General features: G+C 36.5%; 2 protein-coding genes across 3 annotated transcripts; one reads left to right on the top strand and one right to left on the bottom strand.

Moving 5' to 3' along the window:
* Positions 1 to 282: 282 nt before the first annotated feature.
* LOC135682291 (uncharacterized) lies at positions 283 to 25241 on the top strand. 2 transcript variants are annotated; one of them, XM_089112873.1, is made up of 15 exons: positions 283 to 1131; positions 1970 to 2254; positions 2845 to 3144; positions 4813 to 6237; positions 10291 to 10401; positions 10781 to 10893; positions 11386 to 11508; positions 11850 to 11977; positions 12814 to 12968; positions 13866 to 13976; positions 14661 to 14776; positions 15692 to 15793; positions 16232 to 16347; positions 16958 to 22485; positions 24005 to 25241. In XM_089112873.1, the coding sequence occupies exons 1-14, from the start codon at positions 771 to 773 to the stop codon at positions 17094 to 17096; spliced, it is 3585 nt and encodes a 1194-aa protein (XP_088968999.1). In that variant the 5' UTR covers positions 283 to 770; the 3' UTR covers positions 17097 to 22485; positions 24005 to 25241. The 2 variants fall into 2 exon arrangements, with proteins under 2 accessions (XP_088968999.1, XP_088969000.1); XM_089112874.1 differs by lacking the exon at positions 2845 to 3144 and having other exon boundaries at positions 287 to 1131.
* LOC148958218 (zinc finger protein 862-like) lies at positions 5269 to 9060 on the bottom strand. The gene has a single exon (XM_089112899.1). The coding sequence runs from the start codon at positions 9058 to 9060 to the stop codon at positions 7042 to 7044; it is 2019 nt and encodes a 672-aa protein (XP_088969025.1). The 3' UTR covers positions 5269 to 7041.

Here is a 25241-nt window from a genome sequence, read left to right as displayed (position 1 = left end):
TGAAGAAAAGTACTGATTGAATGAATTAGCAGCAATCTTGCTATCAGAAACAAAATCCTAGGAAGAATGTTATCTCGATTCTTCGATCGTTAGGAATAAAACCAGACTCTCTCATTTTAACTAGCTTTCTTATTGCGAGATAACTATTTATAAATTTGCTGAAACTATGGCAGAAACTAAGTTAGGACCGCATCACAATATGCACGAAACCAGCACTCTAATTGTAAACAAATCTTTATTGTGCTGTTGACGGGGGTTTTATTTTATGCCAGTCCTTGAACAACATTTCGTTTTAAAACAGCACTCGATGAGACATCTTTGAAGTTTATAAAGCTAACTTTTTTAAATGGTGCGCTGCAGTACTCCCAGCTTGTTTTAAAGGAGTTGGCAACTTTTATTCTTTTGCATTATCGATTTAAATCGAAAATTGTGTTATGGATACTGATTATTAACCCCCTGGTTGATTGTGGAATTCGCAGAAAAATCTGGTGAAAAGGATACGTCAGGCATCAAATCGTTTCATCGAGAGTAAGAGTTGTGAAAGCCCATAAAGTTCCCAGAAATTTGCGGTAAGAGCCTTGTTAAAGTTGAAAACATCTTACATTGTTCAATCATTTGAAGTTTTTAACGCCGGGACAACATCTAAAGTGTCTTATTGCGAAGTATAGCAGATAAACGAAAGGTATAAAGATTTGTTGCTGGTTGACAAAAATTTGGAACAAGCATCTCTGCAGGATCTCTTTCAAACAGCCTGTCAAACCTTGGATGAGATGATTTGGAGTGTCGTAGATATGACTCTGTCAGAGAAAGCGAAATCAGTGTTAAAAGAAATTAAAGCTGATGCCTGTAAAATAAATGGCCTTCGTCGTATGCTAGCCCATCTTGAGAGACATTTTGTCGACGAGGACACGGAGAAAATCAAATGCACTGAGAGAACGAAAGGGCAAACGGCTGCTTGGGACGACCTAATCGATGTACTGAAGCGTTCTGACTTTAAGGCATTTTGTGACTATGTTGAGCATATATGTGCTCCTGATTTTCGTTGCCCAGAAGAATTTCGAAGTAAGCTGAAATCAGTTTGCAAAAAATACGGACTTCAAAATATTTTTGAAGTAAATGGTTGCAGCAGTGGTAAGAATGAAAACTTTTTAACTACCTTTATCGTAAAAATACTTTTCCATTGATTCAGTTTGAAAGTCAGGTAGGAATTTTTTATATAACAAGAAACAGGAAGTTAAACGGTAGTTTGGCTTGAGTTAGAGTTTATTAACTTATAGTTGCCAAAGCCAATTTTGCAACTTTTGTAGCTTTATGGCTGATAAGCTATTTTGTTGTTTTTTTATTGTATTTTGCATTATTTTTTAATGTTTATTACCAAATCATTGCCTTGGGAATTATTTATATTTGTATGCAACTTTCTCAGAGACGTTTATAGGCTTTTTAATTGTTTGAACACTCAGCATAGAGAGGTGGAGTCAATCATCACTTTATTTACCCTTAAACCTTCATTAATGTCTACCATTAATACACAGCACTAGGAAGCTTTACCTTCAATATCAATACATTAAAACTGAAAAAAAGTTTGTATGCAACTTGTAATATGGTGTCTCCAAATTGTTTAAAGTTTTGATAATGTTATTGATTTGCTTTTTATGTTGGCCTTGCACCAGGAATGGTCCTTTATAAATGACTTTATAAATTCAGTTTTTTGGAGCATTGATCTGTACTATGAAGTAGAGTCAACTAACATACTTATGTAGCATTCTTTGGGGGCAAGTTCATTTTTGTGCTGGAGACCTGCAATCAAGAGGGTGAAGCACTTAAGAACAAGAAGAACATTTGACAAAACAATAGAAAATGGAGAAATGGGTTAAGTTCGCCCTCATAGTGCAGTTTCCTTAAACCATTCCTAGTTTTCTGTATTTCCCAGCACCAAATATAGAAGATATTCTACCATTTTTTGAAATAGTTAATACAAATCCGGATTTGCCTGTGCAAAATGAAGAAATGAAAAGCAGGAGTTTTGGGAGTCCAAATCAATCTTTTGGGAGCTTTGAAAGTACTACAGATAGACCATGGAGTAGTATGGAAAGCAATGACGTTTTTGAGATTGAAAGCCCTTATCAAAATGGGGCAAAAGAAAAACGAAGATATTTCCGATTGTCAAGTAAAGGATCAAATGAAAGTAAAAGCAGCAGAATATCATCTGGGTCATTTGGAAGCAAAGGTAGCATTGATGAGCCTGGACAATTGAGTAAGTACAAGGACATTCACTTTATTGGTTTCATGTAATAAAACATAAAAAAGATGACAAGAAAATTATTTGCAAAAATTGATTGGTAATAATGATTTTAAATTTCGTGTGATAATTATCTTGTAAAATATTATGACAAAGTTTGTAGTCATCCCTATTCTCTAGAGATCTCTAAATAAATTTACAATGAAAGGAAGTTATTTCAAATCAATGTGTCAAAGCAATGGTATTTAACCAAACAAAAAAGTTTCATCTAGTAATTGAAAGATGAATAGAGGCGAACCTAGAAACAAACATATCCCCAAATTACTCATCTGCCAAAGATGTCATTGTAGGTGGGCAAATAAAAAAGCTCTTAAATAGCCTCAGGGAAATTTCAATAAACCCTATTTCAATTTGCTGATCAAAAACCATACCTGTGCCCAGTTTCATCTTGTAATTACAAAATGCATGTTTGCTCTGAGAAGTGCTAAATCTGTCTCCACTATAGGTATTTATCTCAGCAAACTACCCTAAAACCTTAAAATTCTTAACAATTATTCACTGAGGTGTAACACATTGGTTAAAGTTGTCATGTTTCTTTTTCTGAGGTGTTGATAGTTTGCTCAGATCTCTACCCACTAAAGTACGCAGAAAACTTTGTGATGCATTGGATTGCAAGACAGTCATTGGCTCAAACTGGCATCACTTTGCAGATCATCTTAACCTTTCCCAGGCTGTTATGCAAAAGCTTGAAGAACAAAATGAGAAAATGAAAGAAATTTTTGTCTACATGCAACAGGAAGTGATGAAAATAGGTGATGTTGTTGCAATTCTCTTATCTATTCAAAGGAAAGATTGCTTACAATTTTTAAAAGAAGCTGGAGTTAAAGGACTGCCTGATTATACAGGTAAAAATTTTTGTATTTTGTGAATGTTTGTGAATGTCTTTCTAGGAATTTTACATGGACCTTTAGATGTTCTCTCACACAACATTGTAGTACATTTCTAGGTGTGATATTTCTAGTACATGTCATTTGTTATATAATTAATGATGAGACATAATGTGTTCACTAATTAACTTACTGTTTCTACATGCTGGTACCAAGCTACTATTGGATGACTAGAATCGTTGGGCCATAAGAGGCTGCATGGTCACTTTAGCAAGTTCCAGAAACTGTGCTGTCATATTTTACCTTACCTGTCATATTAAATTTTGACTTTGGCATAGGGAACTGGAAAATTTGTAGAACAGAACTTGTAAAAATACAACAGGGTAAACTTACTATTTTGGAAAAAGATGCCCTTCAATGCATTTTCATCCTACCAATCTATTTTTGTCAAGTTATCCACCTTCCGAAGTTCTTAGATTATTTGATTGTCGATATTTTCTTTTGTTGCCCCTTTTAGGCTTTCTTGTCATTTCATTCAGTTACCCTTCTGTCATTACAAGGTAAAGCAACTGTTTTGACAATTCAGAGACCTTCCCATCTTAAAATCAATAAAGAATTGGGCAAAAGTAGTGGCTCTGTTGGTTACATATGACATTCACCTAGTATAAGGTAAAAAAACCAAGCATTAATGACTTCAAGATTTCTTGCTAGTGCTAAATCCAAAAACAAGACCCTCCTTTGGTTAAATTGTACCTTGTATCGAATTACTACAATTCACAAGGAGCTCCATACCTTTTTATATGCAAAAGGAAATATCAAGATGGGAAGATGGGTCAATTGACAATTAGTGCTGCTGATAACCTGGCTTTAGAAGCGGCCAAAAAATTATATTTTCAAAACCATGTTGTTTTTATCTGCAAAATTGTAAGGTAAAGGTTTGTCCCATATTTGATATTGAAGACTGGGGAATACGCTGTTGGGGGCGCATCGTCCTGGGCCATGGCATTGTGTGGTGGGATGGTCAATTCCTTTCCATGCTGCTTTTTACCTCCCTAGTATGTTTGAACTAGGTACTCATTTTCAGCTGAGTGAACTGAGGGCCGTCCGCAACCGGAGATTGAACCTGGAGCTCGGGCATGGCATTTGAGCCCCTTAACCACTCTTCTACCACGGCACCCTCAATCTTACCTGCTCTCTTTTTCTGCTGTTGGTTTCTGCGAAGAATCTTCACTATGGTTTGGAGAATTGCTTTAGAAAAATTGCTTAAAAGAGTGAATTTGCTAGCGAACTAGAAGAGTCAAAATTTGCCACCTTGAGTAGTTTGTCCTGATATACAAATCTGTAGGGTTGGAAGGTCTGATATTATTTTATAAATTGGTGTTGGCATTGCATGTCATGTAAAAAGGCTTTTAGTTTATCTCGTTTTGTCAATTAAATATATGTTCACAATTAACAGCATTGTTCGTTATTTTGAAACAAGGATTCGGTAAGTTTAATTTTCTGAAACAGGGATCAAACTAGCATGGCCCCATTTTCGAAAATGCTCCTGTGCTCTTTATTTTTGCCACGCCGCCCCTGTTATATATTATCAAATTGTGGCTAAAATACCCCTGCTTCGTCTACTATATGCCCTATCATTAGCCATAGGCCTGTCATTTTTTTAACTTAAACATTTTTCATCTACAGCAGGCATCCAAACCCAGCTTTCACAACCTGAACAAGAACTGGCCGAAGACAAGGAATTGTTAGGAAATGCTGACCAAACAGATAATTGTCAACAAACAATTTCCACGCAGGAGACAGATAAAGGTTATTTAAGTGAAGAAAAGCCAGAGAGACTAGTTTTATCAGAGAAAACTTGTCAAAACTATGTAGGTGAAGCAACTTTCACAAGAGAAAATAGGCTGTCTCGTACCCAAAGTGAGTCAAATGCCTATAGTCACAGTAAAGAAAATGGAATGCAGGAAAGTTTAGGGAAGCAGACAGTAGACAAAAGTGTACTGCAAACTGAGGTTGTTCCAAGACAGGACACTGGAGCTTCAAAGGGATTCAAGGAAGGAAGTATGCTTGCTACTGAAACTTCTGGAAAAGTGCCTGGAAATGAAAAGAGATCCCAAAGTGAAAGCTTTTTGCTACTAGGAGATAATGGCATTTTAAGTAAAACAGATGATGTTGATGAAAAGTTAACTATTGATAGTAAACAAAGGCTGAATGATCAAGTAGAAACTAGGCATAAAGACCAGCTAGTGCCTAGAGAAAGCTCGACAAGTATGTTAGTTGGCTGTGCTCAAAATTCCACACCAATTTTCCAAGAGACTGAAGGGACATTTGAAAAGGACCCTTCGTTGAGTTGTATTGATAACGGTTTTAAATCGGACGAAGTAATTCAAGGTACGACGCATGGTTTTAAAACAGCAAAAACTGTGTCTTGTAGTCCTTACAAGTTGAAAGGGAGATGTACATCATATGTACTCACTCCCTATGCTATAAATTCGAAAGACTTAAATACCCAGATCAGCAATTCAAGGTTTGCATCTAAGATTGACCATTCACATGTCGTGTCAGAGCAACAGAAAGTGGCTTGTGAAGGAAGTCCAAGTGTAGACCTCCATGATGGAACTTCGAATGAAGATTCTTTGATATTGGAAGAAAAAATCCCAAGGTGCCGAAGTCCACGTAATGAAGGGAAAAAATGGGCTAAGTCTCCTGCTTTCAAAAAGGAACTTAACGAAAGCTTTACCCAAGAAGAAGTAACAGGTATCAAAGATTCAAATTCTGATAAAGGGGATCTTTTAGTTGCTAAAGAGGACTCTTCTAAAGAACTGATCCATGAAGAGACTTGTAGATTTGTACAGAGCTCAGAAATGGACACAACCTCTGCTTCTTGGCAAGAAACCGTTGAGACAGAGAAAGGCCGTAAACCATTCTTTCGAGCTCATCAATGCAACACAAATACTGCTGGTAATGCTATTCCTTGTGAAAACTGCGAAACAGAATCAAGTAGAGATGCTGTGGAAGATTCAAGTGTCAAGAGCCACGAAGACTCAAACGTCCAACATTCTGACAAAATGCACAACCCAGTGCAGCAATATGTGTCTTGTTCTCTGTCAGGTAATTATTTTTGTCATTCTGCTGTCTTACTTCTTTTAAATTTATCACTTGAAGTTTCTTTGCACGGGGCTGCAATTAGGTTCTTTGCACATTCTTCCCATTCTTCCCAGATTTCCAGATATACCGTTACATTCAAGTTTATAGAGTAATCCCTCGTGCCATACCTTGTCGAGTGCCTTAGAGAAATCGAGAAAGACAGCACGTGTTTCCCTGCTAGGAGTTTCTTCAAAACCAGTGTAAATTTTAAGGGTTATGGATAGTAATTGATTAATTGTTGAGTAACCAGGCCGAAAACCCGATCCTTATCAGGGGTGGATCCTTATCACCAAACGTAACTATCCTATTGGAAATCTAGGAGGCCAGTGTAGTGTATACAGATTCAGTAGAGACTTCAGTCATTTTCTCTGGTTTAAGGGTATCAAACCAGATATTCCAATTTATAGCCCGTAGATCATTATGAATGTTCTGTATATTTGCCTTAGAGTTATCCCAGATTGTTCTTTTGTGTGGGGGTGGGGAAGGTATGAAAATGTTCATTCTGCCATACACTATTTTATGTTGGCAATGCTCATCCAAGGAGGGGTGGACCCCATCAGGGTTGGTAGATTCTTTTGGGGCTTAAAGCCAAATCAATGTTGGAAAAAAGCCAAATTAAGCCAAATTGTAAACGAGGCAGCAAAACAATAGAAAATTTCATGTTGTGAACGAGGCTAGAAGTAAACATCGAGAGGATACTGATCAAGACATAGAAAAGGAACAAACATTATTTCATAACGATTTGCAGTGTAGTAAAAAACATAATTATCATACAAAAGGGTAAACTATTTCATCTTCCTCAAGGTCTTTTAAGTCAATATTGCTCTCATCATACATGTCTTTTGAATTAAAAAGCTCAAGCATTTTATCTGTTGCCTTAAAATCTTTGCAACACCTTCCGGTAAAATGCAAGTGTGTGCGGATCCTGACAATTGTATCCAAGACTTTCGACGACATCCTGTTGCGCTGTTTTGTCTTGATGGCTGTAACATACGAGAATACTCTCTCCACAATGGCATTGCTGACTGGTAGCGATAAACACGACAGTGCATACTCTGCGAGCTCTTTGAATGGCTTGCTTCCTAAAAAATTCTGGTACTGCAACACACCAAGCCAGAACGCAACAGTTGAATCGGGAATCTCTCCTTTAAACACATTTTCATCAACCCAGTTGATGAGAAGAACCTTCCTGTATTGTTCTTCTAGGACATCTGATTTCACTGCTCGTAAATGAGGAAACGGCAGGTTGTTGAAAGGGAGTCGATCAGTTTGGCTCAGAACTTTCCCTGGATATAGGTGGCTTATCCCCCTGAAAGCATTTTTAGTAGAAGGAAGTCTGCTTTCCACTTCATGAAGAGCTGCCTTGAGAAACTGTAAGCATCTTTCCTTGACTGCCATAACAACATCCTTTGCCTTTACTGTATGACTGCTTTTGGAGACAAACGTGTTAGCCTCCATCAAAAATTTGGCACCGAAATCTATTTGTTCAATGGGCAGGCAATTACCCACGTTGTCAAGAACTCTGAGTTTTAAACTTCGGTAGTGCATGTCAAGCTCTTGTTCCATCTTTTCAGGATCTGCGTTGGTTGCTTGAAAGAATGAATTGACCTTCTCGAATTCAGATACAACTGGTGTAACAAATTGAATATACAAATAGTTCGCAGGATCTGCTAACATCTCTTGAATCATTCTGGCCTTGAATCGTGCATTTTGATCGCATTGAGATTCAGCAACAATGAAGTACGCCTTCAGTTCTTCCCAGTTCACTAAAAGGTTGTAGAGAAGCTTTCCTCGTACCAACCAACGGGTCGCACAAAATTTGGCAAACGGCAATGGGATTCCGGCACGCTCATGGTCTGGATTTATAGTATTGAAGAGTTCTTTGAATCCCTCCCTCCTTATGGTGCTTTTCGAAAACCATTTGGGCACTTCTTTTAAAAGGAATCCAAGGCTAGACGGTAATTTTTCAAAAGCATGCTGAATACAGAGGCTCAATGAATGGCAGATGCATTTTACCTGAATGCAATTGGGTGCCTCTTGCAAAATCCGGGACCACAGAGAGTTGCGCTCACCAATCATATTGGAGGCACCATCTGATCCATAACCAATACAATTGGCCAAATCCAAACCAAGACCAGCAAGGCAATCCTTCAACGCCTCAAATAAACTTTCACCCCTTGTACTTATAACAGGAACAAGGCCGGCAAATGCAGTGCAAATTTCACTTGAAGCATCGTCGAAGTAGCGTAAAAGAATGGCCATATGCTTATTAGCAGCAACGTCGGTTGATTCGTCGACAACTACAGAAAACTTTTTGTTTATTAAGCTTTCTTTCAGTTCTTCCTTAAGTGCAGGAGCAACAACGTTAGTCAATATTTTCGTGCATTTTCTTCGGTGGAGTCTAATGTTTCCAACAATGCTACCTTCTCCATTCCTCTTCATTATCTGTCCTAAATGATCGATAGAGTTGATAGCAGTGTGACAGGATATCCCAACTGACAACTCTATTTCAAACCTTTTTACATCTTCGCTTGGCTCTTTGGTTTTATTTGGAAGATTTGCAAAAGGCAAAGATTTTGTAGAGTTAGCGGCATTTATATTTTTTATATGCTTGTCTGACTTCTCATGATTGGCAAGGTTTGACGCTTTCGGTGTAATGGACTGGTGACATATTTTGCAAAATGCATTTTGTTTTCCATCCATGGATTGCTTCACCCATACGTATTTTTCTTCCCACGACTTTAAATACCGCCTTCCACTTTCGTACGAATTTTTCCACTTAGGCATTATTAAGGAGCTGGTTGAACACGTTATTCTGAATATCTGCCGATCGAATCGAATCTCTAATAATGATAACTGTAATTTTAAATTATGTAACTGACACGTGTTTTTTTTAGTTAAAACAATGACCACTTGTCTCTATTTCAAAGAGAACACTGCTTCCACAGTATGAACACCAAGAAAATACTCGTGGGAGCAACCGGGTGACAATTTGATTAAGTGGAAAAATCCCAGTTGCTGTATCAAGTGTTGAAAGACTGTAAGTGTCAGGTGCAAAATAATTGCATTAACAGGTTGACTTGTAAGACAATATCGCAATGGGATGTCGGCAAATAGCGAAACAATAAAACTATCGAAACAATAGAAATATCAACATTTTTGAGAAAAAAGCCAAAATTAAGCCAAATAATAGGTCTAAGCCAAAAAAAATTTCGGAAGCCAAACAAGTTGAAAAAAAGCCAAATTTTAAGAATTTGGCTTAAAAAAAGTCAATATACCAACCCTGGACCCCATAATCAACAAATAAGTTCGGCTGATCAGTTCCCACGTCTGTAGCTATGGGAACCAACTCCTGCACGCCATTCATTAATACTTATGGGCATTGGAAACAAAAGAGAACTCCTTGATCACGCTCGCTTTGTAAGTATTTGGAGGCAAACAAAGTAATAATTGAGAGAACAAAGCAGCAGTTGCATATTGGGGATAAAATTAACACAATTTAAAAAAAACAAGATAACATAACATGCTATTTAATGAACTGACCATGCACCTAGCTTTGGGGAGAAGCAGTTGTCTGCGTTATGGTACAAAATTTTGTCACATTTATCCTCCCTTGAACTTTAGATACTCAGGATTGTATTGGAAGGAAAAGGTTAGCTTTCAGGCAAATTCGTTGACTGACTGAACGTACTGCTGTCGACAGGGCTGAATTTTTCGGTCAAGAATTCCTTATTAGCTTCCATTCTATTGCTCTCCTTTCTTTTCAAATGTCCTCCCGCCGGACCCCTCTTGTTTTTGTTCATAGAAAATTTAACTCTCTTGCTACGGATGTTTTCTTACTATTTAGTTTCCACATTGACAGAAAGTTTGCAAAATCCCCCCTCTTTTAATTGCTAGGTAACACCAATTTACCCTATTTACTTTGTCACACCATCCCTTCCACTTTGTGATCCCCAAGAAACAGCCAGTAAAAAGCCACGTTTTAGCTATATTTTAACTTACTAATTGTACTTTTAGCTCGTCGTGCAATAATTATCGACATTCACGAGTACCAGCATCTCCCAAAATTGCCATCGAATAATTTCTCAAAGGAGCTGCAGAAATCTCTCAAGGATAATGGATGGTCAGGTAATTAATTTTTTGATCGATCAATGTTTTGATTTGCGTATTATTTTAATATTTAAGTCTTTTGATGATCGCATGGACCGTAGATATTGAAGCCAAGAATCCTTTTGTCCAAATACCCATAGCATTTTATGCATGTTGGATTATCATGTATATTTTATATATGTCTTGCAGTACTATTTATTGTGGAAAGTTAAAATTTTTTCATTATGAAAGTTCCACGTATTTTGATTTAAGAAATAGTTTTCTTTTATTGAAAGGTATTTCTGTATATTAAAAACTACAGAAATTTTACTGGCTGACCTTTTAGCATTTTTTAATCGTTAGAATATAGTGACTGGCAACTTTTGGTGTTTAGTATCGTCTTATTTTTTGCAAACAGTTGAACGCTTTGAAAATTTGCAAAAACGAAATCTGCTTAATGCAGTTGAAAGTTTCAAGAAGAATTGCGAAGATACGTTTGCTTTCATGTTTTACTTTGGACATTCAGTACAGGTAATTTGTGTTTTTTTTGCTTTTTCTTATTATCTTTCATAAAAATTCAATTTGTAAGTTATCGACAATAGCGCTCATTGAGAGATGTTTTATAGCCGTTTTCTTTTTTGATATTGATTTGACGACATGTTCATGGCTACATGGCTACATATTATAGAATAACAAACGTATCTTCAAATGTGTTAAAGAGTATGAATTGCTCGTTGTTTATGTAATTAGCATGCATTTTCCGAGATTTTTTTTTCTCCTTTTTGTTTGTATTTTTCGATCTTTTCAAACAGTATATAAAGATATACATGTTTATCTCATGTTTCATATTTCACTTTTTAAGACGTGTTTGCAAAAGAAGTAGTATAAAAACCCATCAACAGTTATATATTATTTGCAAAAAAATGAAAATAAATGTATTTTGACTTGGCCTGTTTTATTAATCAAATCGATTCTGATACCTTTGTTTAGATTGTAAAAGTTTCTATTCTACCTACTAAATAGATCCATGGAGAAAATTACATACTACCCGTTGAGCTACAACCACTGCACGCTAAAACAAATGGAAACTTGAAGAAATATGCTGTAGACCTCAATAAAATCCTGTCTGTGGTTGCCACGTCAAAGGTTGGTAATATATCATATTTGATATGGCAATAGTTTCGATATAAAAATTATTGCAGTTGGAGAAAAACCCAATGGAAGCAGCCTTTAAGACGGTGTAATTACAGTATCTGTTCGGAGTGATTTGTTCTGCTATCTACAGCTGTTAAAGGTTAGGGAAATGTTACAGCATATGATAACCGATGTAACATCACTCTGATACTAAAGGATTAAAGAGTTTGAATCCACTAAAAATGATTGTGGATGGTGTCTCGTTACTAATATGTGCTCCTGTTGCAGTCCGATGCTCTAATGAAAACAATGCGTTTTTTTTCGTACTTTTAGTTTAAGCTTTTTGTTTTCAGGCAAGCTGTGTAGTGGTCGATGCTGGTAGACAACTCCCAGGCCTTTGTCAGAAAGAAGGATTGGCTGGAATAAAACCAAAACAGAATCGATGTGTGTTGTCTGCAGCACCTAATGATACTAAAAATAGGTAAGTAAGGCATAACATTTACTGTCCTGTTACCCAATTATGAGGCATCGCCAACCTGGAAATATTGTTGTAAAAAGGACAGATTTTTATCTAGGATTAAGGCTTACATAAGGGTAAGCACACAAGAATTTGCATTTGTTTGGGAGACGAGTCTGAATTCGATCCACCGAGTGCCATTATTCTATCAAATTCACGGAACCATCGTCCAGGTGCATTTTGGTACACGCGCATCAGGGAGAAGGCTTGTGACAGAATCTCATGGTACTTCACCACATTCCATCAAACCCATTATGTATCAAAGTTGCATCATATAAACAAGAATTTCATTTTCCCTTATTTCAAGATACCCTTTTTATATGAGACCGACTTATTCCCTTAGGAGCCATAAATGCTCCTACGAGAGAATAAATTTTGCGATGTGAAGATAACGTCGTTGATTTTAACTGCGCATGAGCATTTGATGGAAAATTTTGAGCGCCAACGGACCTACAAACAAATGCTGCTTTGGCTCCCTAACATGTATTTAATTGAGGTCCTAACAACACACGGGAAATAAATATATTTTGAAATTTGATTCGATTTTTATCTAGAATTTATCATAAATACTATCCCACCAGAAAGCCTTTACCATGCAGATCTCCACCTTTAATATGAATAAGGAAACGGTGATTTACCAGTCGATAATTTTGATCTTCGAAGCATCACGTTATTGCAGTACACTAGGTGAATGTGCAATTATTTTATAGGTCTCTTTCTCCTATAAGTCCACATATAAGTCGTCATCTTGGTTTTTATTAAAAAAGGATAATGGCAAAATCAACATTCCATCTGTACAGGTTCTTAGCCGAGCTGATGTGTGAGAGCCTTGAATGCCGTGAGAGGATATTAAGTGTTGCAGACCTCGTAGAGCCTTTCAGAAACGAGGTTGATGTTTCTGCCATGTCACGAAGACTTTTGCCAATGCCATTTAAAGTGCCAAGCCTTGCTGAAGGTAACTGCTGTCATTTTGCCATACCTATGTCATTGAACCAGGATACCATGCAAGATATATGAACGTTCAGTTTTCTTGAAAAATCAACTGTTAGCACTTTTGTATGGTCGAATTAAATTTCAACTCAGCCCTAAATTATGTAAGGTACACTATTCCATTTTTTGGCGGTACAGAACTTGAAAATGGCTTTGAAAAAAGGACACATTTTACAACATAGTGGCTAAAAGCTTTTTCGTCTGACAATCCTCAGAACATAAAACGTCAATCGTCTTGGACTCCAGTGGTAATTTTTCTTTAGGCACGCGGCACTAATTGGTCAACTATATGGTCTTGTGCTTGCGTTTTTCTGATTGGCCTATTTCGATCCACAACTGGATATATATTTTTCATCGTGTTCTTTCGGACCCTTATTCTGACGTTTTATGCTCTGAGGAGTGTCAGACGAAAAAGCTTTTAGCCAATATGTTGTAAAATGTTTGCTTTTTTCAAAGCCATTTACTAATATTCAAGTTGATATTTGGAGCCCTTGTTACAAGAAGCATCTACTTCATGTGTCTTCACATTTTCATTTTTCGACCATGATTTACTTAAACAATCATTACTTTTTTCCTTAAAGATCCATTTTTCTTGCAATCCATTTTTAAGACGGGCTAACATTGACAGTGAATCCCATAGTAGAATCATTCTGGAATGAATTGCACCTACCATATATTTATTGTAGGTAAAGTTGAAAAATTTGATGTCTTCTTTTTTGCATTCAAGTTTATCCCTTTGCTGTTAAAGCTCATATTTCTTTGTTTGAGGCAATGATGGATGCTTGTCAAGGGTGTGTATTTGTTTATAGTGGATCTCAAATCGACTATTGCTCACTTTTTACATATTTCTCGCTTTCCTTAGGACGTGAAAAGAAGTTACTCGATTTATCGAGCCGTGATGTTGAAAAGTACGCCTTCATTTTCAATGAAACTGGAACGAAGGAGGCTGTTGATATGCCGACCAATTGGCTACGTGTGTATTTTTCTTGTTTCAGAAGACTAAAGAGATTCAATATTTCTGCTTCATTTTGAATTTACTTAGATGGGTAGTTAGATGTAGACGTGGCTTTCATTACCACTTGTAAAAAGACATTTTTCGCTTGGTGTCCATTCTTAAACATACATTTTCTTCAATATTGATGATTTTTTCCCTATATAATTCAATCTATTAAACATATGGTCGTAAAAAGAAAGAAGGAGTTGATTTGTTTGTTTGCGAAGGCGTGTAAACTTTCCTTGATTTAATGTCGGTATTAGAGGATATTCGTCATCTTTTAGCACAGTAAAATTCAACTGGAATTGCGGAAATAGTCTGAAATACACCTATTAAAAACAGTCTGAAAAATAATTCGAAATACGCCAATGATTGTCCAATATACCACGGTAAAAATTATGTAATGGTGGTGAATAATTAAATTCTTAATGATTCAGTTAGGATATTACAACATTCATGAACTGACTAATGAATCGAAAATTCCAAAAGATGTCTAATAACCCATCTGTAGTTCTGAAACAGCACTCTTGAGGAGTGTGCGAATAAAGGAGAGGCCACTCTTGAGGAGGCCTTTGAATATTCAATCTTATTTTGAAAGCACCGCTGCATCCAGTAAAATGCAAAATAATGTTTTCTGTATATGCCTCTTGTTCTTGTTTTTAGTTCATCGATGCAAGGATGAGATATCTCTGGAGGAAGGATTTGCTTCTTTTCTGAAGTCAGTTAACGACGACTGTTTGAAGCTCTGTTTGATGCACTATCAAGGCTCCTCTTTTGTGGTTAGGACCTTTTCCTTATTCTCTACGTGTATTTTTCCTCAAATTGCTCAAGGACTCCTGTTCTGTGTATGATTCCACTAACCGATTATGTCATGAAACGATAGGAAATTCCGATAATATTGGGCTAAAACTCTGGCTGTTTTTTCATTGTTTATGGCATATAAATTCTGGCTAATATTGGTCATTACTTACATCTAACATTATAACTTGAAGAAATTTTAAAGCAGATATGAGCATTAAAGAGTGAAAGAGGCATAGGGATTTATAGCTCTTGGGATGCCTACACACAGTCAATTGCAGACCACAAAAATAAGCCCAAACAGAAGAATGCTGCTTACAGAAGTGCTCTAAATTCAGACTCAATAGGAAATATAGGACCAAAGTGTTTTCAAAGGAAAATTTGATATTGAAAATGCGATCTGGTGGTAAAAAAGGACTATTGAAAGATAGCAAAGTGCCAGTTTACGGACATTAATTAAGTGGAAGTTTGAACTGTTTGCTTAATTCACAAAGTTAATATATAGGTAGAACTTGTAAAAAATATTCTTCAGTAGAAAATATCGGGGAGCTTTGACATCAATCCCTTGAGAAATTGAAAATAAGTAAATCTCCCTACATTGACAAGGTCTGTCAGGATAATTAAGATAAGAAAACCTAAGCAATTTCTAGTTAAAGCTTGAATTTAGGTTCGTCGGTTCTTCTCTGTCGTGAATGTGGATCCCCTTTTTCCCAGTAACCATTGATCAAAGAGAGGTGTCATCACAATATTACTTACAAAAATCTTAAAAATGTAGGGTGGTAATTTCTTTGTCTGCCAACACTCAGATAATTTTTACGTCAGATTTTTACGTCATGCTATCCGGCAGACATTATTAACCAGGAATTTGACATTTTATAAAACATTTCTTTTCGTAGGAAGATGGACAGTTGTTTCTGGGATCAGATGATCAAGTTAAGAATGAAGAATCTGTTTCACTATCATGGATTTTGGACTCTATGTCCGATAATATCTTAGGGGTGAGGGCTGTCATATTCGTCAACTTGCATTCAAAAAAGAAGAGTCAAACAATTGTTTATATCTGAAATCTTCGAATAAGCTCTTCTGTACCAAAGAAACTCAAAAGTGTTATTTAATGTCAAAGCCATGGATTTTTCAAAATTTATTATATTAAAGGCACTATAAGTATACTAAATTGGCTTAATCTGTCTTTCCATCAATATTAACCAATCAATAAGCAGATGAGTGATATCACACTCACTGATTGGCCAATTGTTGATTGACGCCTCAGTATCTGTCGATTCACTTAAATATTGGTCATTAGAAGTTTTAAGTTACTGCAATGGGCTATGGGCCTGTTATGCAATAAAACTCAGTGTATCCTATACTTGATCCTGCTATGTCTGTAGTTTGTATCATAGTGATAGATAATCATAAAATATATTTTTTTTATACAGCCACGAATTGTTCTTATTGATACAATTGCAAATAGTACCGACCTAGATTCGATGGATCTTGATCAATTAAACTTACAAGAAGTTCTTTTGATGATTTCGCATGCTCCTGTGGACAGGTAAGTCTGTCAGTGAAGCATTCTCTATTTCATTAATCATACACTACCATAGGACCTTTTGATGCTTCTATAACTTGTGACGTTGCAAACCTTGTTGATATGCTATGTAGAGCTTTGTGACTGGCAAGACTCTGGTACCTAGAGTACGTAGCAACATAACGAGGTTATAGACCTCGTTTGCACTGCAAAAATACAAATGAGCATGGGTCCATGCTGGATCTGATGCAATTTTCTCGAAAGCTAGACCTGCCTTTGAACGGATTCTAATGGATTAACTTAGAAATCGATCCCAAAAGTGTATGGATCCGAATTGGAACGGATCGACTAAATCAAGGGTAGAAGAAAACCGGTCTTGTGCTAGTTAAAGAATAGATTCAAAATGAGTTTAATAAGCCTAATTCCATGATGTTTTTGTGTCTCTATTTAGTGCTTAATTATAATAATTTAAGTTTATCTGCAGTATTATGTATTAATTCTACATTTATGGTGTGTTGGGTTCAAATTAATAGATTGCATACAACCTTAATTCGAATGCCTGAATAATTTTGTTGGCTTTAAAGTTGTTGAATTCAATATTTTGCTATCACGATTATGCCATTTTTATTTTCAGTGCAACGTCCATAAACTTCTATCGCGAATTCTCAGAGATAATTGGTGGAAATGGCGACCTTGGAGCTGCGATAACAGAACTTGGTACCAAACACGGTTTGAAAATAATTCGCAACAGCCTTTTTGATGTTGGTATTTAACTACAAGTTGTAGGGGGGGGGGGGGCTTATGGATAATGCTGAAGTATTGTGACCTTTTGGGCTGGGGCTTTAAATTAGGAAAAATAAATGGATAAATGAATGGATTATGATATTACCTCTGCAAAAAAAGAAGAATTAGCTTTAGCAAGGCTTTACAGTGTCATTAAGTTACAGTGTTTTTATTTTTAAAGCACAGAAAAGCAAAAACATGGCACACTAAAACAACTTTTCTTATTACTGATAATGCTTTTGCTGTTTGCTACTAAGGTTTGCCACACCTTTCAATTTGGATTCCGCTCTATCCATGCTAACAAGTTCCTGATTTGTTCCCTTTTTCTAACGACTGTTTGCAAAGCATTGTTTAAGACGCTATTTTTCATATTAAACGATAGTTATCAAAGATAGTTTTAAAAAAAAGAATAAAGCTTGCCCTTCCTTTTTAAGTTACAGACTTAATTTCGGTAAACCCAAGAAGCAAATTATTGTGCCTTCACATTACTTTTGTATACGGAATGCTTGCCAAACTGAAATGCTGTCAAGTCTTGCTTTTACGAACTCCGGTTATTACGAACATCTCGCTATTACGAACTCATTGTAATGCTCCCTTTATAAAGAAACCTCGGTATGACGAACCCTGGGTATGACGAACCCTCGGTATGACGAACCCTATGTGTGACGAACCCTCGGTATGACGAACCCTCGGTATGACGAACCCTCGGTATGACGAACTCCTACTATAATGAACTTTTCTCTTGGTCCTCACAGTATTCTTAATGGCGGAAACGATGTTTTTAACCAAGTCCATTGCTGGGAAGTTTTTTAAGTGTAAAGAGATTTTTGGAATACTCGCGTATAGTCTTTACATTTTTATAGCTGTTACCCTTCAGTATTTTATACGTCACCAAAAAGGTTAAGATTTTATTGTATATCAACAGTATGATCATCCATAGAATTTATTGCTATTTTTATGCAGAGAGGGTGGTCTTAAAGGGGTATAATTATGGTTTAAAATTTGTATTAGGTGGAATGATAGGCAATTCCGATAAAAGGGCGTTTCCTTCTTGGGTGTGGCTTATAAAGGTAGTACTAAGGACATCGTTTGTCTAAATAAGGCTTTAAAATCTGTGCATCTGTCAAAATTTTAGGCGACAACAAAGGGAATTCGTTCTTCGACCTCTTGTAAATAGAAGTTTTAAAACTTTTTTGAATATACTTAATGATTTATCAGAGTAAACGAATTAGTTTCCGACAGGATGTTGCTAGGATGGGCTGCCACTCTCCCAGAATAGCTCCCGATCCTTCACAGCTAAGCGTTGACCCGAAAACTTCAGGGTGGATACGTAACAAATATAGCTTAGTTGCTATAGTTACACCCTTCCACCCTTTTCGATACCCTTGCCCATAAGACCCCTGTTTAAAGCCTGCATGCAGTCCCTGTAGTTTTGATTACAACATTGAATTGGATCATTGAACAATGGAGCTTCCTGCAACGATTTTGCTCAATGATATGATCGGAACAGTAGGGGCTGCACGCAGGCTACCGTTTCATGGTACCCCTATGCTGAAAGTCGAATATCATTAGCTACAGTGGCATCTGGGGCCTTAATGAATATTTGAGCCGGGGCCCCTATTTAAAGGATTGCAAGAAAGTGCCATCCAAGGGTGTAGAGCATGTCAAAATACATAGCAAGATATCCGATTATCGAACTAAGGTGCCCTAAACTGCGTCACGCCACTGATTTGATACTAGGTTCCCCATTGCACTGGAACGAATCCTAATGAGCCGATCTCTAGCAGGAATGATTTCAATCTTCACCGGATCACGTGGGTCGGGGTTGCTGCTATGAGGGAGGTTGAGGGCGTCATACCCTGCCTGGAGTATGGGTCGGTCGTATAATTGCTGCTCTTGCTGGGAAGTCGATGCAGTCATCTGCAACTCAAGGATAGTTTGATTCGGCTTCACCGATAGTTTGATTTTCAAGTTTTTTATGCGCAAAATCTGTGCATAAACAAATCATATTAAGTTGAAGCTACTGTATGCTGTAAAGCGTACAATGCTAAACATGGAAAAAATATGCAACGACGTTCCGGCATATTTCTTACCTCAAGACACCCTTAATGGAATTCAGTCGACTGACCCTGGGTGCTCTGCTGTCAATGCGTTTTTGGGATCGGGCAGGTTCACATTTTGATCCAGTGTCCTATCTGTATTCATTCTGGTTCCGTTCCAGTGTTGACGGGTTTAGTATTGAAACCCTAAAACATTGGTAATGATACTTCGTGATAATACGTCGCTATCATATTGGCTGATAAATTGTTGTAGCTAACAGGGCCCGCGTCACCGATTCTAAATTGGAGGGGTCAGCAATGTAAAGGAAGTTTTCTACCCCCGAAAGGTTTATCCATATAAATTCACCAATTAGACTTACCACCTCGTTTTGGAAATTTCTCCAAACTTAATCATACGACTTTTTTAAGCTCAGATGTGACTTTATCGCCATAATTTCAGGCCGAATACAATTTATCACATTGTTTGAGCTTTTATTTTAGATTTTACGGAAAAATTAAGTTTGAAAACCTGTAAGGGATTTGACCGCAAAAATCGTTTCGAGAGGAAACTTTACCCCCCTAGTTGCCAATCACGGTCAAATCCCTTATAAAATTTTCAACTTTATGTCGTTATAAAATAAATATCGTCAGCAATACCAGAATGAAAACTTCAAAGTAGATTAAAAGCATTGCTCTCGATCAGAATCTGGGGTCAAAAATTTTGTGTAAAAGAATCTGAAGAATTTTTCAAAATGAGGCCGTAAGTCGAATTGGTGTATACTTTAGGCTTATTTTAATATTTTGTTTAGCGAAACAATGGGGATGCCATGCCTCCTGGCTCCTTTGGCGTGGGCCCTGCCTAATGAGGCTCATTGTAAGGATTTCTGATGGCAAATAAATATCAAAAAACGGATCCTATCTATTGGCTGCATACGTCAGTTTACCCACAATGATGCATGCTATGTTTCAATGTATCTATTTAATGTATGTGATTTCATGGTAGCTTGTATCTCGTCTGAAGATATTTTTTGTGTAATTCTATTCAACTAAGTTGCAATTATATTATATCACGTAGAATAGTCGTGTTTTTCAGTCATCAAATTTGTTAAAGTCTCAAAATTTTGTTTCAATTCTTCTTTGTGGACCTGTGTTGTAATTAAATTAAAGGTCAAGGGCAGGTTAAGCTCAATTGGTCCCATTTCAATGTAGGGAAGGGCTTGTTTTTCTGCCAGTAGTAATAGTTAAAATTGCTTATTATTTAACCCTCGTCATAGTCCCTTTCTAAGGTAACAACCTGATGTTAAATTTTCTTTCTTTGAGATTTGTAGATAGGAGCCAGAATTTTGCGCAAGTCTACCTTCGCAAGCCTTGTGTTTTCTCTTCTGTGCCCCTGCGTTATCTTGTTCGGGAAATATAACCTATGCGATTTTCAATGGGCCGTTAAAAGTAAGGGGTGCTTTTTCGAAGCAGTACGGTAGCTGCACAATGTAATCTAGTAATGGTTCTCCAGAATATCGAACAGAAATATTTCATCGATCTTCAATTTCTTGCAATTTCTCATATTATATTCACCAATCTATGTTTACAATCTACGTCTGTTTTCTACACTTTGTACTCTGAATCTGTTTACCGAAAAAATGATTACTCCAAAGCAAGTCCCAATTACAAAATGCAACAAAGAAAGGTATTAATAAGTTAAACATTAGTATTATGTGATTTGCACAATTGCTCTGCAGCTATTGAATAAAATCTCAAGATAAAATGACAAGCGTAAATGAATGCATATTTAATTTTCCCTCCCTTTTCATCCTCATCGTTTACAAGGCCGTAGCAGTGAACATCAGTGGACGTGAGCTTTTCATCGATCTTCAAGCCTTTAAAATGTATATACAAAGTACCTGAGCGCAAGAGAAAGTGTACAATTGTAGTTATTTTAAGAGAAAGGAGGGATGCATTCTCTCTCAGTGGAATTTAGCGCTTTCTCCCGTTAGTAACACAAGCATCAATGCCGACAGAAACGATTTCAACATTGGCTTGTAAAGGTAAGTTCATATTTGTTAATTACGTGGATAAAACAACTTTTAAGGTTTGAAAACTCCCGTGATCTCATCCCAGTATGCCACTGTTGTCGAATAAAACCAAAATTTTTATCTTGGTGTAACTAAAATCGCAACTAGTAAAAAAAATTTCTGACTTGACGTGTCAACTGAAGATAAAAACGAATATCTTTTTTATGGTTTACATAATTCTAAAGTAATACGTAATTAAAAGTAAAATTAAAGAACTATGGAATATTTGCAGCTCTATCGTTTTATCTTGGTAATTCCTACTTTCTGACTGAAGGAAATTCCCAGGAAATATTTTCAAGCTTTCTTTTATCAAAGTGTCGCATAATTTCGTCTATTGTAATGTTGACATGTAATGGGAAAGTTTTTGCAAATTTTTGAAATAGCCTTTAAATTGTAGCTCGAAATCAAGCTTTTCAAATTTAAAAGGGAGCCAATATGAAATGGAGGAGAAAATAAATGAATCAAGCTTTAACAAAACCATCAACATCAAAATATCAAAAGAATCACTGTCAACTCAAAATGAAAGATTATGCAACAAAAATTCTTCATTTCTCATATTCTCAAAAATTTTCTTTCAAGCAGTTTATTTCCCTTTAACAGTTTTTTGAGAAAAAACGAAGTTTAGGCTCTAGAAAAACAAGACTTCATCATTTGGTGCAGGCAACAAAGTCTTTCTGAATCCGTTTTCTCGATCTATTCTCTTAGCCAAGCTGTTACTCGTTGTACCACTTGGACAATGACCGACCTTTTTGACCAAATTCCCATTTTAAATTTTCTGTTTGTTTTCTTTGGTAAATATATAGCTACCAAGCTTAATCTAAGGTTATTTTAAAAATATTACTAAGTACACTTACTTACAGAATAGTAGCCTAGATTTCTTTCCACTACGCCTGAAAAATCATTTTGCTCTGCAGAAAAGTGGAGGGGCCATGGCCCCCCCCACCCCCCTGTTTCTCTGGCCCTGCTATTAATAAAAATTCTGAAGCTATAATGGTCCCTAATGCTTTTGGGGCCACACAGAGCAGCTCGTATGGTGCCAAACAAGTATTTTGCAAAGGGGAGGAAACCTGTTTAGTCTTTTATCATTCTTCTTGCATTTGAAACGACCAATCAGAGAAAGGGATTTTGAATGGGCCAATCACTGTCGAGAAGCCATAACGTGAGCGGTTCAACATTTGTAACAGTCAGGCCAGGTGTCTTCATGTACAAGAAGAAGTGGCTTTCAGTCTCAAATACCTGAAGAAAAAGTAAAGCTACAAACGACCTCAGAGGTAAATCAATTTTTGATTACTTAATTTAGAACTTGCAGGCAACAGGTATTGAACTTCTACTTCCTAATCCATGCACGAAGAGGCACAAGCAACTGCACGTGGACACGGTTGATAGTGGAGTGAATGGGCTTATTGTCAATTAGATGCAGATTTGAAAACGTTTTGCCTCTTCTTGGTTGATTTTGAACGCTGTGCGTCTTAGCACGTCTAACAAGAAACATCTTTGATTTTGTTGATTTCTTGCTGTTACTGCGCTGTCAATGCAGTCGGACCTGTTTGGAAGAAAGGTTATATGGGCCGGACATGTCTTGCCCGAAGTTTCTATAAATGGCGGGCTTTGCCGCGTTGCATTGCATTGGCGCCGTGCATTTACACAACAATGCCGTTCTGCCCTTTACGCATACATTGCAATACATAGTGTTCCCCTAGGCTCCAGGAAACTTATCATAACGTACGCACTGGTTGGTAGTGGAAAATAAAGGGCTTTGATAATCCGTAACAGGCCTAAGAATCTAAAAAGTTATTGATTTGAAAAATGATATTAATGGTGGATGGTCGCTAAGGAGTGCGAATCTGCAGCAGCGCCATAACAGGCGGGTACACACCATATGATTTGAGCTAAAAATATCAGGGTGATACCCCTTGCCCTATAACTAGGAAGCTAGTGAAAAGGGTCATTCAATATCAATTTGAATGTTATTACAGTGTGCTGGCAATAATACTATAAGTTGAATGGGTTGAGTAGTTGGTGATGATTTTTTTTAAATGACCAAAACATACATGTTTACTAACTTTAAAAAGATTAAATGTTGAAAGGAACGTTATTCCTTAAGCAGGCTTCTTTATAAAGCAACAACTTCTACTCAGAACATTTTGGTCCATTTTTTCTGGTTTTTCACATAGCACACTTAACTTGTGCTGCATCACCCAGCATTTTTTGTTTGCAGTTCATCCCAGTATTATTTGTATTCATATATAGTCATGGCAGGCAAATTTTACGGATTTTTTATAACTTTAAAATTTACGGACAATAACAAAGTAATTTGATGACCTGAATATACCAGGTGCACTAATAGCCAATACTTCATTAGCAGACAAAAATAGGTGATGAAATTGAAACTGCTTACTAATTATTTGTTTTTATTCTCTGTCTATTTATATGTCTTATTATTTGTTGTTATTAATACTTTTGTTTTTATCATTTCAATAACTTGGGCGTATCTGTTAAAGACTTTTTGTAATATTGTTTGTGCACTGTTTACAAGAATTGAAGGTTCAGCATGTTTTGGCCATGGTTTGATTTCACAAAATTTTACTGCGCTTGTTTTCTGGGCTCCTAGTTTTTTTTTATTTACTTGGTTGCAAGTGAAACATTGTGCCATTGCAAAGGCTTAATGTGGATGTTATCTTTCGCTAGCTGGATCTTGTGGACTTAGGGCTCCTAAACCCAGGCATACAAATTTGAAATTATTGCCATTTCACCTCTTTGCTAAGAATGTATCTTTCATTTACCAACTAGCAAATATGAGTAAAGAAAGTAATGTCAAATCTGTTGTGGAAGAAGTGGAAAATGGTGAGGAATTGGAGGCACCCTCACCCTCAAAAAAGAGGGGTAGACGCAAGAGAGAAGCAGTAGTTGACACCGTTGAGGAAGTTGAAGAAACTAGTCCTCCAAAGAGAGGACGTGGAAGACCAAGAAAATATCCTCCAACTGAAAAGAAGGTACCCTCTGGGCGCCCAAGGGGGCGTCCAAAGGGGACAGGTGGACCTAAAGATCCTGCAGATGTCCCACTGGCAAGTGAAAAGGCAAAAAGTGGCAGAAGACCAAGAGGACGACCATCAAAAGGAGCCAAAACTGATTAGGAATAAGTTGCATTCTGCTTAATGTGGTTCTAGTGGGAAACTTTTGATCTTGCTGTTGTTAGATTTCTTGGCTACAATTGTGTAAAGATGTGGTTAAGATTTGTATGACTGAAAGCAGTCCAGTTGAAGAATGGAAAACATTGAATCTCTTGACACAACATGAATATAAAAGTAACAACTTAGCACCTAAACGTTTTTTTTTCAAATTATTTAAAGTACATACAGGAAGGAACATATATAAATTTTGTAGTCATAAAGGTTTATACATTTATTTTTAATTGTATTTTATACTTTTAGCTATTACTTTGAAGTATGTTTTCTGTTTCAATGTGTTCAGCATAGTAAACAGGTGTTTTATGGAGGTGGAAGTAGTACAGAAATCCATTCCTTGCTTGTCAAAGTAATTGTTCAATGAAATACCCTTGTTTACTAATGAAACTACACCCCCCTTGTAATCTGGGTAGCCTTGGTTTTTTCAACTTTAAAAAGATCATATACCATCTATATATATATATATATATTCCATGTACATATTCCATTGTAAGTTCAAGAAAAAAACAATTAGTGGATAATGTTTTAACCATTGTGAGTAATATATTTACTACTGGTATCTTTCCTTAGCTTTGATGACTATTAACAGCAGAATCCCTATTGGCTACTAACATTAAAACTGTTGTAATGATTGATACTATTATTAAGCAGCATTGTAATATATTTGTAGTTTTGAAACTGAAAGTACATTTTGAATTTAAACCATGATGTTTTCTACTAACCAGCTGACCTTTTTAGTTTTAACTTTGTGTGTGTCTTGTTGAGCTATTTGAAAGTAAAAGCATGTAAGTAGGTGACAACTTAAAACAATTTCCTTTTGAAGCTATAGACTTCTAATTTTA

The sequence above is a fragment of the Rhopilema esculentum genome, chromosome 16, assembly GCF_057945365.1.
Source record: "Rhopilema esculentum isolate cy_ngs chromosome 16, ASM5794536v1, whole genome shotgun sequence".
In the NCBI taxonomy this organism is placed as follows: Eukaryota; Metazoa; Cnidaria; class Scyphozoa; order Rhizostomeae; family Rhizostomatidae; genus Rhopilema; species Rhopilema esculentum.
Note: the sequence above shows the minus strand (reverse complement) of the source record. Positions and strands in the feature narration are given on the sequence as shown.

Coding starts and splice junctions, on each gene's coding strand:
- LOC148958218 (XM_089112899.1), bottom strand. CDS start 9,060: ATGCCTAAGTGGAAAAATTCGTACGAAAGTGGAAGGCGGTATTTAAAG.
- LOC135682291 (XM_089112873.1), top strand. CDS start 771: ATGATTTGGAGTGTCGTAGATATGACTCTGTCAGAGAAAGCGAAATCA. Junction 3,145..4,812: donor AGGACTGCCTGATTATACAG/GTAAAAATTTTT, acceptor TTTCATCTACAG/CAGGCATCCAAACCCAGCTT. Junction 14,777..15,691: donor ATCAAGGCTCCTCTTTTGTG/GTTAGGACCTTT, acceptor TTCTTTTCGTAG/GAAGATGGACAGTTGTTTCT.